The sequence below is a fragment of the Trichoderma reesei genome, assembly GCF_000167675.1.
Source record: "Trichoderma reesei QM6a unplaced genomic scaffold TRIREscaffold_9, whole genome shotgun sequence".
Taxonomy (NCBI): Eukaryota; Fungi; Ascomycota; class Sordariomycetes; order Hypocreales; family Hypocreaceae; genus Trichoderma; species Trichoderma reesei.
Genome location: NW_006711156.1, coordinates 541,138 through 558,229, shown reverse-complemented (window position 1 = coordinate 558,229; position 17,092 = coordinate 541,138). Strand labels below are relative to the sequence as shown.

The 17,092-nt window shown below is 53.8% G+C and overlaps 3 protein-coding genes across 3 annotated transcripts; 2 read left to right on the top strand and 1 right to left on the bottom strand.

The window, feature by feature from the left end:
• Window positions 1-123: 123 nt before the first annotated feature.
• nsf1 (vesicle fusion factor) lies at window positions 124-2,708 on the top strand (the record flags this gene model as incomplete). The annotated part of the gene is made up of 3 exons (XM_006965412.1): window positions 124-389; window positions 442-2,308; window positions 2,373-2,708. 3 exons carry the CDS (start codon window positions 124-126, stop codon window positions 2,706-2,708), a joined length of 2,469 nt encoding a protein of 822 aa, XP_006965474.1.
• Window positions 2,709-8,498: 5,790 nt separating this feature from the next.
• On the top strand, window positions 8,499-14,045 carry TRIREDRAFT_107369 (guanine nucleotide exchange factor-like protein; the record flags this gene model as incomplete). Its single annotated transcript, XM_006965411.1, has 2 exons — window positions 8,499-8,911; window positions 8,984-14,045. 2 exons carry the CDS (start codon window positions 8,499-8,501, stop codon window positions 14,043-14,045), a joined length of 5,475 nt encoding a protein of 1,824 aa, XP_006965473.1.
• A 1,569-nt stretch (window positions 14,046-15,614) lies between these two features.
• On the bottom strand, window positions 15,615-16,803 carry TRIREDRAFT_77906 (uncharacterized protein; the record flags this gene model as incomplete). The annotated part of the gene is made up of 3 exons (XM_006965276.1): window positions 16,594-16,803; window positions 15,970-16,418; window positions 15,615-15,880 (listed from the first exon to the last, which is right to left on the bottom strand). The coding sequence occupies exons 1-3, from the start codon at window positions 16,761-16,763 to the stop codon at window positions 15,615-15,617; spliced, it is 885 nt and encodes a 294-aa protein (XP_006965338.1). The 5' UTR covers window positions 16,764-16,803.
• Between the last annotated feature and the right edge of the window lie 289 nt (window positions 16,804-17,092).

Sequence of the window (17,092 nt, the reverse complement as noted above, 5' to 3'; positions counted from 1 at the left end):
TTGCAGTCAAGCTTGCAGAGATCACCGATTAATTCCTTTCGTCAACCTCCCTCGATCGACCGCCTCTCCCCGGCCATGTCCAGAGCCCCTCCTGGTGGTAACCCGGGCCGCTTCGGCGGCGGCATGGGGCTGCCTGGAGGTAATCCACGAATGCCCCCTCCTGGCGATAGATCATACCAGCCCTACGGAGGCGCACTACAACAGGGAGGGTATGGCGGCGCACCGCATGCCGGATACGGAGGTTCACCCCAAGGAGGATACGGTGGCTCTCAGGGTGCCGGACAGCGGTACAATGAGAAGCCGTCCGGAGGCAGTGGGCGAGTGGTACAGCTGCAGGTTGAAAAGGTTGCGGACAAGACCCTGCAATCAAGACTCATCTATGGAAACACGTAAGTCTGGCTACCTTTCGTCTCAGGCATCCCTTCTAACATGCCCAAACAGGTGCGCTGTTTCACCCGAAGACTTTCCCCCGCGGCCCGACGGCACAGACTACTACATCCTCCTCCGAGCCGGCCAGCCACCCGGCGAGTTTGTCGTGACTGCGACGCCCGTCCCTGGCTTTCCCCGAGGCTGCATCAGCTTGTCCGACCCCCAACGCACATGGTGTGGTGTTGCTATGAGAGACACCTTCACCGGAGAGGTCTATGATCCTTTTGCGTCTGGCGGTAAGGCATACCTGGGTTCTTTGGATCTGGAGATTGGCTTCGCCTCACCGACCAAGAGGACCGAGACGCCTTACGACGAAGATGAGCTGTCCAAGCTCTTCATCAACAATTTCCAGAATCAAATCCTCGCTCCTGGGCAGAGGATCCTTATGGATGTGCGAAACATACCGCTTATGATCGTCGTCAAGACCGTTGGCCTGGTCGACCTGTCTATGGCGGATGATGGAGGCAAACAAATACATAGGGAATCCCATGCTAGGGGTATCCTCACCAACCAGACTCGCATCTTGTTTCACCGCGACGGCAAAGGCGACTTCAACCTCAAGCCTTCGGCGACGAAGCCCAACTCCAATGCCATCCTGGCACCCGATTTCAAGTTTGAAGACATGGGCATCGGTGGACTGGGAGACGAGTTCTCGACCATCTTCCGCCGTGCGTTTGCATCCCGCGTGTTTCCACCTGGGCTGGTGGCCAAGATGGGCATCCCGCACGTCAAGGGAATGCTTCTCTACGGTCCTCCTGGAACGGGAAAGACTTTGATTGCGAGACAGATTGGCAAGATGCTCAACGCCCGGCCGCCAAAGGTTATCAACGGACCCGAGGTGTTGAACAAGTACGTCGGCCAGTCCGAAGAGAACATCCGCAAACTGTTTGCGGATGCTGAAAAAGAGTACAAGGAGAAGGGAGACGAAAGCAGCCTCCACATCATCATCTTTGACGAATTGGATGCCGTCTGTAAGCAGCGTGGATCTGGAGCAGGCGGCGGCACTGGCGTCGGCGACAGCGTCGTCAACCAGCTTTTGTCCAAGCTGGACGGTGTCGACCAACTCAACAATATCCTCCTCATCGGAATGACGAATCGAAAAGACATGATTGACGATGCCCTGTTGCGACCCGGCCGTCTGGAAGTCCACCTGGAGATCTCCCTCCCAGATGAGGACGGACGACTGGAGATTCTCAAGATTCACACGTCAAAGATGAGCACCAATGGTCTCTTGGATCCCAGCGTGGACCTTGCTGAACTGGCGGGTCTCACAAAGAACTTTTCAGGTGCCGAAATCAACGGTCTCGTCAAGGCAGCAGCTTCCTTTGCCTTCTCGCGCCACACAGAAGTAGGACAGCTGGCTGCGGTGAAGCAAGACGTGGCGAACATGAGAGTTAACCGGGATGACTTTATGAACGCTCTGACCGAAGTCCGTCCTGCTTACGGAGTGTCGGAGGCCGAGCTCGAGGATGCTGTCCGATTAGGCATCATCCCCTATGGTGTTCACATTGAATCCACCATTCAGGAGATGATGCGTGTTGTGGGCATGATCAGGGAGGACCCCAACAAATTCAGCACATCTGTGCTCTTCCACGGCCCGAAATCGTCTGGAAAGACGGCCTTGGCGGCGCATATTGCCGTGCAGTCTGGATTCCCATTCATCAAGCTGGTGACGCCGGCCGACCTTGTGGGCTACCGAGACGAGTTCGCCAAGAAGGACTACGTTCACAAGGCGTTCGCGGACGCCTACAAATCACCTGCTAGTGTCCTGATTCTCGACGACTTTGAGCGATTGATTGGCTGGAACCCGATTGGCCCGCGATTCTCCAACGTTATGCTGGAGGCCCTCACCACGCTGATCGTCTCCAAGCCTCCCAAGGTAAGAGGAAGCTGTGCTCTGCGTATATAATTAAGGATACTCTTGGCTAACTTTTTGTCTACAGGGACATCGTCTCCTCATCTTTGTCACTACGTCAAAGGCCTCAACGCTCAAGATGCTCGAGGTGGAGCAAGACTTTGCCAAAAAGGTGGCTGTGCCGGCAGTCTCAAACCTGCGCGAGCTTGCCGTCGTTCTTCATGAGTCGAGGGTTCTCAACTCGGAAGATGTCAACCAAACAATCAGCGCCATTCAGGAACGTACAGGGAGGGACTCGGTGGCGGTAGGAGTCAAGTCGATTCTAGACTGCATCTTTGAAGCTAGAGCGGGCGGCCCCAACAGCAACGTTGTGGAAACGCTGACGGACCTCATTGTCGAGAAGATAAACGAGGTCCATCTATAGGCACCTTTGCATAGAACATCTACATACAATAAGGGGGAGGGATATTTGGGATGCCCGTCATATAGGACTATACTTGGATTACCGTCGAATATTGGAACATGAATAGATTTACATACATGATGAACCAAACGACGATTCGCAAGTGATGGGAAGGAATCTGGATCACTGGTCTCGAACGAGTGTCGAAAATAAAACACATGGTTCACTCGCACAAATGATCACTTCATATCAGATACCGAGATTATCTGTCTTGTTGTCCTCTCCCGGTGGGGTTCTCCTTTTGCTGCCTTGGATTTGCATATTGATCGGTGCAATTCATTGTTCCGTTTCCGCATACACACCTGCTGCGAGACTACATATCTTGCTTGTGGTAGGGTATCTACCGAATACACGTACGGCAGTCTTGTCGTGTCTTCCGTACTCAATTTACTGCATACTAATATGACCGAAAATGGAAATGTCATCATTCTTTCATGTTGGTACCTTGGCGAGAGAAGCAGAAAAGAAAAGAAGAAGTGGGAAAAAAAAAGGAAAGACAAAAAAGAAAAGAAAAAAAAAGAAAGGAAAGAAGACAAGGTGCTGAAACACATTGCCTGTCCAGGAGCTACGCGTTTCGCCTGGGTACTTTATGTATGTGCATTAAAATTGTTCGGTTGTCGAGTCGAAGTCTTTTGAAGAGACTGGGGAGGGGAGGAAATGGGAGGACGGACACAGACTTCAAATTTTGACATAACGGCGCTTTTTCTTCTTCTTTTTTTTTTCTTCCTTTTCTTTTTTAAACAGAGAACGGGAGGACTAAGAAGGGGTAGGGGGGAAACACGTGGATGCCGGGAACATGGGAAGTTTTCAAGGGGGTTTTTACAAGTACCATTGGTTAGACTATAGCATGGAGGGGCCTCGTGTGAGGGTTGGGGATCATTTGGCGAGCTGTGCGTGCTGGGAAGTGTGCTTGCTGCTGGGGGGGGAACGGGGTCAAAAGGCTTTCAAGGGTTTTTTGGCGATATGATGTGTGGGAACGAAGAGAGAGAGAGGCTGGAGGCTGATTACATCTATGTACTCGTACTAGCTACTGGGAGATGGGCTGCGACTTTGGTGGCATGGCGTGAGAGATTGTTGAGGTATAGGTAGGTATGCTTCATGTGAGAGGCAAGACTGTCGAGTTGAGTTGTGGTTGGCATGCGGCATGTGACGAAGGATAGTGAGACATTTCTAATGACGGCCCAGGGAAAAAAAAGAAAGTCATGCAGCAGCAGCAGCAGTCAGTGGAACTGGAACACGGGGGACTCGAGAGGACAAGGATGTACAAGGCATGCGTCTTGCGGCAAATTAGTATACCCCCAAATGTCTGGGTCTGGTCATACATACATACATACATACATACATGAGGTCGAGGTCACGGGAGGGCAGGGGAGGGGAGATTGGGTTTCTTTTTTTTTCTTCTTCTTTTTTTTCCTTTTTTGGTGAGGTTGGAGCCATGAGGGTGGTCATATGTGACAGGTCGTAAAAGACTCTGAGGATGTGGTGTTTGCATGAAAAGCATCGTGTTTGAGGATTGAAAGTGGTGAGCATGAATGTGGGAGGTGCCAGTTTTGCCTTTTTGCCGGCGTGAGAGTTGGAGAGGGGAAGGTTTTTGGGGGGTTGATGCGCTTGTGATTTTGAGTTTGCTCATGGAAATAGGTAGATGGAGGGATGGTTCTTACGTGAAAGGTTTGCAGTTGTCGTGTAAGTTCAGGAGAGGGGAGAATGTATAGATGGGTACTGTGACGAGGCAGTTGAAGGCTGTTGGTTGGACTGCAATTCGTGACACGGCTGGTAACTCAAAACAAGAGAATCACTGACTCCGATAGAAAGAAAGAGTCAAAAAAGGAAAAATGATAATAAAAAAAAAAGAGAAGAAAGAAAAGAGAATAAGCCGCTTTGCCATTGATCCGGAACAACAACAAGAACAACGAGCGGCAACAACAGCAGCAACCCCCCTTCTCATGCTCTTCCCACCAAAAGAACCATGAAGCGAATTTCCCAAGCGTTTCGAATCCCGCAAGGGCCTCGAGAAGGCCTGCCTGGCCGGGGGACTGAAACCCGGCGAACCCAGTCTCTCGGTGCCGGGCAACTTTTCTTTGTCTCCCTTGCACAGAAGAGTTCCTAGAAAATTCCAAAAAAGGGTGGGAAAACCGGGGATGGGCAACAGAAAGAGGCGCACTCTTTTATTTCGCTTGATACGAGCTGCTGCTGCTGCGGTGTTGGTCGACTGTCGGAAAGTGACCGTGCTGAGGTTGCAGTGAGGGAGGAGGAATCAGGCTTTTCAGGGAACAGGCGACAGGCCCTGGACAGGTTTGCCGGAGCCGTGGCCGTGGATCCACTGGGGTTTGCTGGAAGATATTAGGTACTTGTATGCAGAGGAAGACAGAAGGATGGATTTCTGTTGGTTTGCTTGGAAAAAAAGACGTATTATGACGATGTTGCACTGGGTATGACGGATCAATTTCTGTAGGGGGTATCATCGAGCACGTCTATCTTTGCCTTTGGAGGTGAGTGAGCGTCATGGAACGCCAGTGCATGTATCTATAGGTACATAAGGTACCTTACTTGGGGAACAGCCATCCAATCATCAAGCGGTCATTACACCTCAACTAATCACTCGCTGTGATCCTAATGAATCATCTCAGAGATATGAGAACTGGAATACTAGCTGCGCTTGTAAATACAGACAGACAGGCCTCATGTTATCTACCTTAGTCTAGTAGGGACGCGCAAAAGGTCCCGTCCGCTTCTTCTGGGCACCGTCGGAGCACAGCAGCCCGTCGCATAGCCCTAACCCAGCAGACTGGCTCCCACTGTTGAAGCCTTGTCTTGATCGTCATGGAGCTTCAACTCATAGCGCAAAGCATAATCCACGCCGAGGATTATCTTGTATAGGTACCTACAGTAATAAAGCAAAGAGTTTGATAGCTCTGCTTACACCTCCATGGCAATGCTGCCTCATGTGCTTGGTAAGCACTGTTGGTTCAGCCTCTGGAGCACTTGATCAATTGAACTTTTTTGCGGGCCAACCGCCAATATGCGTCTCATCTCCCCCCTTGTCTCCGTCCAACCGTGATGCAGGGACTGAGCAGCGTCTCTTCTACCTCGGCTTTCAATAAGCGTTAATGACTGGTTGTTCCTCTCCTCCGCAAACCAGCAGTAGTATTGCCTTATTATGTAGTTGTGCTTGTATGAACGGCGACACGGCATCCAGCTTCGCCAACTTCTCTCGGCGACATGCCCACTGTACATAGCTTGCTAGTAGTAGTTCTATTGTAATACCGGAAGCCCAGCTGAGCGTCCACGCCTGTCAACGGCTTCATCTTAGCAGACGAGTCCGTCGGTCCTAAGCCAGCCCGCGGAAGGCGGACCGTGAATGGGCCAGGGCGAGCCAACCAGCTGGGTTTGGGGGGCTGGCGAGGTCCAGGTACGAGCGGCTTGCAGGCGAGGCGCTCGCTATCGAAAGTATAGGTATGCTCGATGATGGTAGTAGTAGTATCCGACTTGTCGACTGCTGGCTGCCGCTGCGCTACGAGGGTTGGGATGAAATGGTGCTGCCACTTTGACGGTGCTAGTGGATGGGATGGTTCAAGCCCGGGCTTCTTCCAGCCCTTTGGGTACGGGTGTTAAGGGAAGTGGCTTGCCGATGGTGTTGAGCGCTAAAGAAAGATGGGCGTTTTGGGCGCTGGGAGGAAACACGAGGCGTTGGAACACGTTGAATCGCAACAGAGCCGCTGAAGATGCTGGTCGTCTGTCGTATTACACACATACATACCTACATGTAGACAACTTCACATGTCAGAGCGTCAGTCAGTCCCGCAGCCGGCATCTGCCGTGCGGAGAGACACAGCGCCTTATCCCGCAGCCAGGCTGGAAACAGTCCTGGGCAGCGCCGATCCTGGAGACACAGAACCTCATGACTGACGTGCATTGACGTCTGGCGGTGCGCATAAGCGATGCAGGTACGACGAGTGCCGGATACCTTGCGCGTTCAAGTACAGACTGCACAGCATGAGGAGGTTGGTAGGTATGTAGTATTCAGGACAGTTCTGTATCCATGTGATACAATATCAGCTTCACATCAAATCGAGCCATGTGTGTCCTGTAACAATGACCTGTAGATAGTTACACATGGTCGTTGCGGAATACCGATGTGCTTCAAGAGTACCCACCAAGGAACCAACGAAATACGGCTTACACGTATCTCGGCATCAGCGTCCCCGGCTCTTGGGTCCCATTCGTGCATGTCTAGGAATATATACCTTACGTATGGCCCTGCCCTTGACGGGATCCCTCCTCAGCCCGGGTCTGCCCTGGATCGCCAATAGGTACCTATATGGGCACATGGACGGCATGATGGAAGCTTCAGACTGCATGCTGCCATCTCACACACTCTACCTACCTTACCTACATGAGGTAGGTAAGGTCCATTTTATACGAGCACTATTTGTATCTCGTCCATCTGCCGAAGCAGAGCACAAACTGCCGTGTAAGCCCGCATACGAGCTACAAACACTAAACCTGATGCTTTACCTAAACGCATTGGCAAAATGCAACCGTCAAGCGTCATTCTCATCGCTTTCATCACATCTCAATCGCACTCACTGCGAGGGGCTGCATGATGCCCCCCTCCCCCGGCTCTCTTCTTCAGGCGACCAGGGGGTGGACCTTCAACCACTGGAATGCCGCTAATCCGCCATATGGATGCCCAGCATGCCCTATCGGCCAGGCCCTGTCGCCGTTAAATACAGGTACCCACCGGCACTAAGATTGCATGGCGCGCCGCCAGCTGCCGCCCAGGCACAAGGCGAGGCACAGGTACCGATACGTACCCGCTCGCCCGGTTCCCAGCTTTGATGATGATATGACTCTCTCTCCTCTCCTCGCTCCCTTTAGCCCTCGACAGAGCCCGTCCAAGTCCAGTCTCCCCAGACGCCCGGCAAACCATCAGTCTGTGCCATCCCAGACCCGAACGAACGACAGGCGCCGAGCCCAGACACTGACCGGCACCGACTTGTCATCGCTTCCGCGCTGCTTGGCATTCTTTTCACTCTTCTCTGCCGCTGCCATGCCTGTCCGCGACTGTCTCGCTCTGTGCCGTGGCTTCGCAAATCTTTGACGCTGCTCGCCTCGACTTGCCCTCGAGATTGCTGCCCACGACGCTACGTACAATCTGCTTGCGGCCAGGACAGCAGCGCGCAAGTTCCTTCTTCTACCACCCAGTTTTACCGCACGATACTACCTACCTAGTACTACACGACACGACTCAGCTCGACACACCCAGCTCGACCAGACTCGATACGATTGCGTCCTCGACATCATCCATAATACTTACCTTACCATTCCAATTGAAGTCGCTGAACGAAGAGTGGGAGCGGGCTCGACTTGCTGTCCGCTCCTTGAACCATCCTTTTGCCCCGTGCCTGCATGGCGTCAGTTGGTAAGTCCCACGCCGTGCCTCGCTTGCTCGCTCTGTCCGCCAGCATCTGCCTTTGCTCGTCTCGACCTCCTTTGGCTTCAGCCTTGCGCCGCATCTGCTCCCACCACCAGCCCGCCACGCACACTCCTTTTCTGCCGGCTGCGCCGAGCCTCGTGGCTGTGGTTGCTGTGTCCTCTCCCTTCGCGACTCCTATAGCCGCTCTTTGCCCACCAGGACAGCACTCGCCTTCTGAAATTTATGTTCGCTGACTTCTTCTTGATCAAATGGGCTACCAGAATCGCTAGCCCTGAGCAGCACGAGCTCCGTCCCGTCATAACATTGGATGGGCCATGGATGCCACCGAGCCTCCCCTGGTAGCGGCGCGGCCAACTCTCGCATTGCGACCCAAGCAATCAACCAGGCGGCGGAAAGCACTGCATCTCAAATCAATACAGACCACAACCCCAAGCGCTGGAGTAAAATATGACAACACGACGCGGAAAGTGTCCGGGGGGAGCGTGTCGGACGCAAAGGATACCTCACCGCCGAAGCTGTCGACCAAGGTGAAGCGCAAACCCTCGACTACTGGCCGACCTATCGTACCCGTGACCGAGCAGAGATCCATCAGCAGAACAGTCTCAATAGGGAGGCGAGATGCAGAGAAGGACCGGTGGGACGTTGCACCGGACGGCGCCTCGGCCGGCCGCGAAGGGCGCCAGTTCACCGTTGCCAATGTCGGGAACAATGGCAAGCTGTTCCTGAGGTATGCATGCGCGCAACTTGGAAGAAGGATGCTATTAACCCCCTTTGCTAACGCTTTCTTGTCTTCTCCTAGACCCTCGGTTCGCCGCGGAAACAAGAGATACCCTCAGCCCAATTTCACGTTTCCCATAACCCCCCCTGGTACGGCCGGCTTAGAGGGCGCATACCCAGAGAATCGCGACGAACCAGAACCCCTCAAGCCGCCAACGAACCACCATGACAACCAATTCACGCCAACTCCCAGAACGTCCACCATTCCCGCCAACTACATCTCCGACCCCAGCGCGCTTCCATCGACATCGCAGCACCGTAGAGCCGTGTCGGATAGCACGGTTCGTGACTTCAACTCGCCAACGGCCACCGATACGGAGGGGTATAGGATCGTCATCACTAAGCCAACGCACGGCGACTATCACCGGCCCAAGACGACTGATCATCTGGACGACCCGGACTCTGACGGCGTGCCGATACTCAATATCAACATCCCATCATGGAAGCTGGGAACACCGCGGTTCTCTACGAGGGGTACCCCGATGTTCAGAGGCTCCTCTTACGCTCCGACTGACGAGTTCCACTCCAACAGCCGCGCATCCATGCATCATTCATCAGAGAGAAGCCTTGGTGTTCCGCTGCGTGGCTTGGGCTCTCGACGACCCAGCCATCTTGTCATACCACAGCTCCGCTTTCCTCGAACCTCGCTTGCATCTTCACAGGCATCGGCTCGCCCCCGCCGTGCCGTGCCCTCTGCATACGCAACGAATCTTGCCATTGAGCCGGAAATGTTTGATGATCTCACCTTCAAGCCGGCGTGCGACGATAAATTGATAGTACGCTACTCGCCCAGCGGATCCGTGACTGCGGCGACCCCTTCTCGACTGGTTGCCGAGATCACATCGCCAAGCTTCCTCGACTACGAGCTCATCTCGGATTTCTTCCTCACTTTCAGAGCCTTTCTTGAGCCTGAATTACTCTTGCGAATGCTCATGGCGAGGCTGCGCTGGGCCTTGGAACGTACCGACGAGGTTGGAATGATTGTCCGTGTTCGAACCTTTGTCGCCATGCGACACTGGATCCTCAACTACTTTGTCGATGACTTTGTCCTGGACTACGACCTCCGTGTCCTGTTCTGCATCCTGCTCAACGACTTTGTCGACGAGCTGTCCCAGGATGCAAAGGAGCGTCGAGTTCAGCTCAAGATCTTGACAGAGCTTAAGAAGTGCTGGCGACGTGTTTGTGCCCATTACTGGGACGGCCCCGATTTTGACGACAGTCTGGGCCCTCAGGCCCCGGTTGCGCCCGGTGGCATCGCCGGATATCGAGACCCCAGCCTGGACCCTAGCTTTTGGGACAGGGAAGGGGTAGATCCACCCCAGTGGCATGCTGTGTCTGCCATGCCTAACGATGTGGGTGACGAGACGAACCCGAGTTCCGACGTGCTTCCCACATCGACCAACATGGGCAACTTCACTCTGTCGGAGGATCGTCCAGGGACTCCCGAACATCAAATGATCACCAACACTATGCTAGGCAACGGACCTGCTTCACCCCTCAGCATAGCGAGCATGGACATTGTGTCTTGTTCCTTTCCCAGCAAGAATGTGAGATCCCTGAATCCGAACTCCAGCCAGCCCCTAGCAGCGCATCCGGTTTATTCAACGTCCCCCATCCTGCCGCCGGGAGCGATAGCAACGACTCCCAAGGCGCTTGCTGGTAAACGTGTCCGGCCGGCCCACGGCCATTCTCGCAACAACAGCGCTACCGATTCCCTCAGGGGCACCAGCTTTGATCATTCCCCTTCACAAGACGTTGATCTACACATGATCTTACAGTCCGCCGGAAATCTTGTTCGGGGCAACATCTTGCCGCCTGGCCAGCCCTTTGTCGATGTCGAGGCAGAAACTCCCACTGGCGACCACAGACAGACCACCATCTTCCAGCCCATCCCCCGCCACGGTACCAAGGACCGGATCTTTGGGGTTGCCATGTCCGGGTCCGGAATGAAAAAGTTCTTGGGCGGCGTACGACGCGCTTTGAACACCCGGGGACAGTGGTCGTCTGGCTCACACACGAGCTTGCCGGCCGTCGCCTCATTGGCTTCACATACGATCGGCATCGATCAGCTGCCTGGGACTGCATTTGCCTCACGAGGCGCCTACACCCAGACTACAAGCCGCCCGCTGGTGAGGATCGATGTGCTTGGAGCTGAAGTGGCCGAGGACTTTAGACGAGCCATTCAGGAAGAAGAGGAGGCAGCCGAAGCAGAACGCTTGGGCCTCCCAAAGCCATCTCCGAAGCCCTCTCGAACTGGTGCCCGGCCTTTGGAGTATTCGGTCGCACACATGGACTCTACCACGGCTGATTATGCGCCTGAGCAGCGGAGGTCACGGCCTATGAGCGACATGGGCATCACTACTGGTAGCCAGTCGATTGTCATTGTCGACGATACCGCTCCGCTTGACAGGTCGAACATGCGTAATGGCCTTCCTACCACCACCTTTGACCCGTCTGTCGGCGGACTATCAGTGGGATCCTTCTTGACGGCCGGTGGTGATCCAACGCCTCCTACGACGCCGCCCGCGCAGCCCACGGCTGGCACGCCGAGGAGGTCGTCCCCCCTTTTCGACCAGCTCGCCGCTCCGCCCCCAACTTCCCAAGACGAGCCCTTTCCCGCTGTCTCCCCGGACATGGTAGCCCTGGGTGGTGATCCGTACAACATGGGTGCACCGAATGATGCTGGCCGGTCCTCCTTCTCGACGTTGCATCGCGGCAGTCAGCGCTGCCCGGTCTCAAATCGCGGAACGCTGCGTATACATGAGAGACACCAGTCGACAAACGTCCGGCAATCAATCTCCTCTTACAGGCGTCGGGCATCGTTTAACAGTCGTCTGGAAAGGCACTCCACAGCCCGAAGCTTCGATGCCACAACGACTTCTTCCATGCTGGAGGAAGAGCACGGGACTCCAGCTGTCGAGCCGCTTCGGATGCTTCGAAGGCGCCCTGGAGGTTACCTAAGAGACGCAGCCAAGGTGGGCGGCCTAAAGAGCCATCCCACTGTACGGAAATCGCACTCTGTTGCATCCTTCACAACTTACTCCGAATCCATCCGGAGCTCTTATTTCCTGGGCACTCAAGCCGAGCAGGACGATGATGATCGCAGTTATGCTGGAGGTGGGGAAGGCCAGCTTCCTCATGACAGGCACAAGGTCTTCTCCGTCGGTCAGCTGACTGGGAAGCCTCCCAAACGACAGTTGTCTTTGATTAGTACTCATTCATCCAAGCCTATTATGCGTCCATCGTTTGAGATTGAAGCCAGAAAGCTTGCGCAGATACCCGATGAGGATGACGGCGGTATCGAGTCGGCCCTGCTAAAGCTAGAGGGCAGATATCGGCCGAAGACGAAATCGCTTAATCTGTTCAGACAGACGGCTATGATAGACGCGAACGAGTTTGGCACAGGATTCGACGCTGCAGACTCTCATTTCATGGGGAATACAAGCCGAGTGAGCGAAAGCGGTAGCATGGTTGTAGCTCATCGCACTCAGCAAAGCCAAGTCTTGTCCCAGGACAAAGGAAAGCACCCTGTGTCTTCTGCGTACAGCCGGGACACCATGATTGCGCGCACAGAGATTAACAACATTGAGACGCGCTCCTTCTTGACTGCCGACTCTGACGAATCATACTGCTCCATACCCTTACTCGAAAGGGGCCTCACGAACGATAGCCAGAGTAGGAGAGGAACATCAGAGTGGACTGATCGATCGGTTCTTCGCGGCTCGTCGGATGAAGACGATACTGCTCCTTTAGAAGCTGCCTCGGAAGGCCGCAATGTCTCCCACCAGGTCTCCGATTCCCAGCTTTCGTATGCCTTTGTCGAAAAGACGGAGAGTATCGAGAACCTCAAGGCAGGAAAGGCGACTGCACCATCAATGGATGCCCAGTCCTTCCTGGAAGATGCCAGCGTTGGCGGCTCGGATCTCTCATCTGAGCTTACCCCTTCCGAGGGCGAGAGCGTGCGCAACCCCAGCGCGAGAGCGGCTGCTTTCTCAGTATCATCACAGCCGCATCCATTCGGTGATCCTCTCGACACGCCTCGGTCAAACGCCTCGTATGCTCCCATGACACTCGCTCAAGCATTGGCGATGAGTCCGGTAATGAGGAGTCAGCTAACGATGAGCCCTGCGATGACAAATCTTGAAAGGACTCTGGAGCCAGAACAAATATGGTCTCAGAAGGCTCTTCCCCTCTCTCAGGAGATTTTTCATGGCACTTCTCCTAAAGCTGATCCAGAGCCTCTGCATACCACTGAAGCGCCTGTCCAACCAGCACCAGAACAGGAGACTCCCAAGACGCTCACGTATTCGATTCACCTGCCGTTTATCCTAGCATTTCCCTCTGACATCTTGGCTCAGCAGTTCACGCTCATCGAAAAGGATGCTCTCAACGACATAGACTGGCGAGAACTGATTGAGATGAATTGGAGGAACGCTACCAGCAACGACTCTCGCTCGTGGGTTGACTTTCTGCGAAACACCAACGCCCATGGCGTTGAAGTTGTCGTTGCGCGGTTCAACATCATGGTCAAGTGGGCCATTTCCGAGATCGTCCTCACTCAGCACATTGAGGAGCGAGCGCGCTGTATCATCAAGCTTATTCATATTGCGGCGCATTGCCGGCGATATCGCAACTTCGCCACCCTGGCACAGCTTACGATTGCCTTGTCCAGCGCCGAGGTCTCCCGTCTCTCAAAGACGTGGGATCTTGTTCCGGCTCGCGATCTGAATACGCTCGGGGAACTCGAGGCCCTCGTCACACCAACCCGCAACTTTTACAACCTCCGAGCTGAGATGGAAGTTGGCTCGGACGGGGGCTGCATACCATTCGTTGGAATCTACACGCATGATCTCCTCTTCAACGCTCAACGCGCCTCGGAGATTGCCAGCTCGCCGACCACTCCGCCGCTCATCAACTTTGAACGGTGCCGCATTGCGGCGTCTGTGATCAAGACACTGTTGAGATTGTTAGAGGCCAGCACGCGGTATACTTTTCAGCCAGTTGAAGGCATCACGGAACGATGTCTCTGGATGGGCGCATTGAGCGATGAAGAGATTCGACGACATTCTGAGGCATTGGAGTAGCCCGGACATCATTTTGTTCCCTCCGGCTGGAACTCATAATCTCTCTTCTCATTCTGATGCCACGGGATCCTACTTGCAAGCCTCACCCACTGCATCTACATGCCTCGCAATTTCTTCGACACACACACAAACACACACCTTCCCATGCCCTCACAGGGGTCCCCTTTGTCAATTTCTTAGCATCAATATTCACGCGTCACACCATAAGAGCCTCCGTGGGAACTACACAGCTCTTTTGCTTGTCACATCTGCAACGGGTTGCAGCAGAAGAGGTATACAAGCCGCAGAGGACACGATATGTGATTGCGTAGCATGTTGCTGCTTGCTACCCGTTTATTTGTTTTTTCCTTGTTGCTTTCCTTTTTGTTTTGGCCTATTCAACGGGGCGTTTTGCATAATCGATACCACCTAATGAACGAACTCGACAAGCCAGAAAAGAAAAATCAGAACAAAACCTCCGATAGCTGGCTACCGCTGGCATCACGACTACCACTATACTACCACTTTTATTCCAGACACACTTGATACCTCACTCCTGGGCGAGATTCTTTTCTTCTGTTGATCAGCCGGCCAATATTTTTTCCTTGCTACAAGTTTACTGTCCTGTTCCCAGCCTTTTCTCTTCTCTTCTTTTTCTTCTTTCATCCTCCTCCCCCTCTTCTCCGTATTCCTGTATTACTTCGCTTCGCTTTTGCTTTTCTTTTCTTTCGTCTTTCTTCTCGACTGGGATATCTTTACTGCTGGCGTGGGAGTACAAAGAAGGGACATCACAAATAAGGGGGAAACTTTAGATACCAATACTGGGGGTTTCATCGTGGATAAATTTGGGTTGGGTAGCGTATCAAGGATACACGCTCGTACATATACCGCCTTTGGAAGACCATACACACATACACATACATACCTTAGAGAAGTACTAGGAAATATGCGCCTGAACAAGGTTGCTCATAGCAATATCAAGACATTGCAAACCAAAGATCCGGTCAGACGTGTGATGTGGCTGTGTCTGCTTTGTGTTGTGAGGTGAGTACCTATGTGCACATGAGTCCTTGAAAAATCTCGAGATGACCCCGACGATTCACAAGGACAAATACAAGAACGAAGCATGAAGAGGGACATCTTTGAGTTTTCTTTTGTTTTGTTTGCACATATGGTCGGCTGCACAAGCTCTTTTTCAACGAAAATAACAACCGCAAGAGGAATCAAGAAATAACCATTTGGGCGAGGCAACGATTAAGTACGCCCCCAGCCGCCATACAGGGCTTTCCCTCTTTCCCATCCCCCTCTTCGCCATGAGAGAACAAAGGAATTGGGCAGAGTATCTTTCCCTCATAAGTACAGCGGGCTCAAACCCAAATAGTAAGAAATCCCCCAGAACCTCCCGCCGTCATTTCTTTCTTTGGTGTGGATGTGAAAAAAAGAGCTTCGATTATAACGCCTCCCCCTATTTTTGGATCACGCCCTGTGGGTAACTTTTTTTCTTGTCAAAAAAAGTTCCAGTTAACCCTTTAATCACGCCATCCTCCAACGATTTGTGTGTGTTCCCAGATAAACCCTTTGGAGATTTGTTTACCACTGGCTGTCCTTAGGAGCATCAGCAGCCCACTCCTGGCCACCGGAAGCAGCCCAGTCGGCGCCGGCACCGGCACCAGCACCGTCCCAGCCAGCGGCAGCGACGGCGGGGGTGGCACCAGCGAAGCCGGGAGCGGGAGCGTCCCAGTCACCGCCGGCGGCGGGGAAGCCGGACTCGATGGCGACGGGGACCTCCTCCTCAGCAGCGGTGATGAGCTTCTCCTCCTCGACCTTCTCCTCGGCCTCGGCCTCAGGGTCGCGGTCTGTTTCACCGGGGGGTCAGCTTCATATTCTCTATAAATTGCCTTTTTAAGGAGGGATAGCGGGGAGCGTTTCTTCTTTCAAGACATACAGAAGTACAGATCAACCATGACGTCCCAGGGAGTCTCGCGGTTGAAGATGGTGCCACGGAGGCGCAGGACCTCACGGGCAAGCAGCCACCAGATGGTGCCGATGGCGTGGCGACCCTTGTTGTTGGTGGGGATGGCAACGTCGACGTACTCGGTGGGGGAGTCGGTGTCGCAGAGGGCAATGACGGGGATGTTGACGTAGCTGGCCTCCTTGATGGCCTGGGCGTCGGTGCGGGGGTCGGTCACGACAATCAGGCGCGGCTCCTTGAAGGAGCGGGTGATGTAGTTGGTGAAGGAACCGGGGGTGAAGCGGCCGGCAATGGGCGAGGCGCCGGTGTGGGCGGCGAACTTGAGGACGGCGCGCTGGCCGTAGGGACGGGCGGAGATGACGCAGATGTCGGCCGGGTTCTCGATGGCGACGATGATGCGGGCGGCCAGGACAATCTTCTCCCTGTAGATAGGTGCGAAAAGCTGGTTAGCTTTCTCTCTCTCGTTTCGATAGCATTTGAAGTTCCCTTCTTTTCAAAGCTTCCACACAAGGTCTCCTCCTCCTCCTTCTTTCGCTGCTAGAACTTCCAAAAGGTCTCTGCTCTCTCTCTCTCTCTCCACCGTCGGATCAAACGTACCAGGTCTTGCCAATGTTGATCACGTTGACACCATCGACACGGGTCTTCCACAGGTAAGGCTCCATGTGCACCTGCAGGTTCTTGGAACCGAGGTGGCACTGCGCCGCCAGGAGCATCTCGATGTCCTGGGACGTGGCATTGAAGATGGAGGGCAGGTTAGCGGGAGCCATCTTGACTAGATTTTTCCTTCGTGGTGGTGAGGGAAATCCGGGCGGTTGGAAGGAGGCAAGATGAGGCTCGGTTGACGAGGATCGTGCCAGAGAGGTTTCGCAAAAAGTTCGCGAGGGCTAGAAGGTTGGAATTTCCAAAAATGTGTGTGCCGCAGCCCTGAAGGCGCTAGCATACTTACGGACTAGCTTCCTTTCGCTAGATCTGGAGGTTCTTGAAGAGGGTCTGGAGATGCACGTGATGCAATTGGATGACTAAGAAAGTTAGATCTCACTTCCTCTCTCTCTCAGACCAAGTGGAGCTAGGTGTGTTAGTCAGCAGGTCCTTCAGA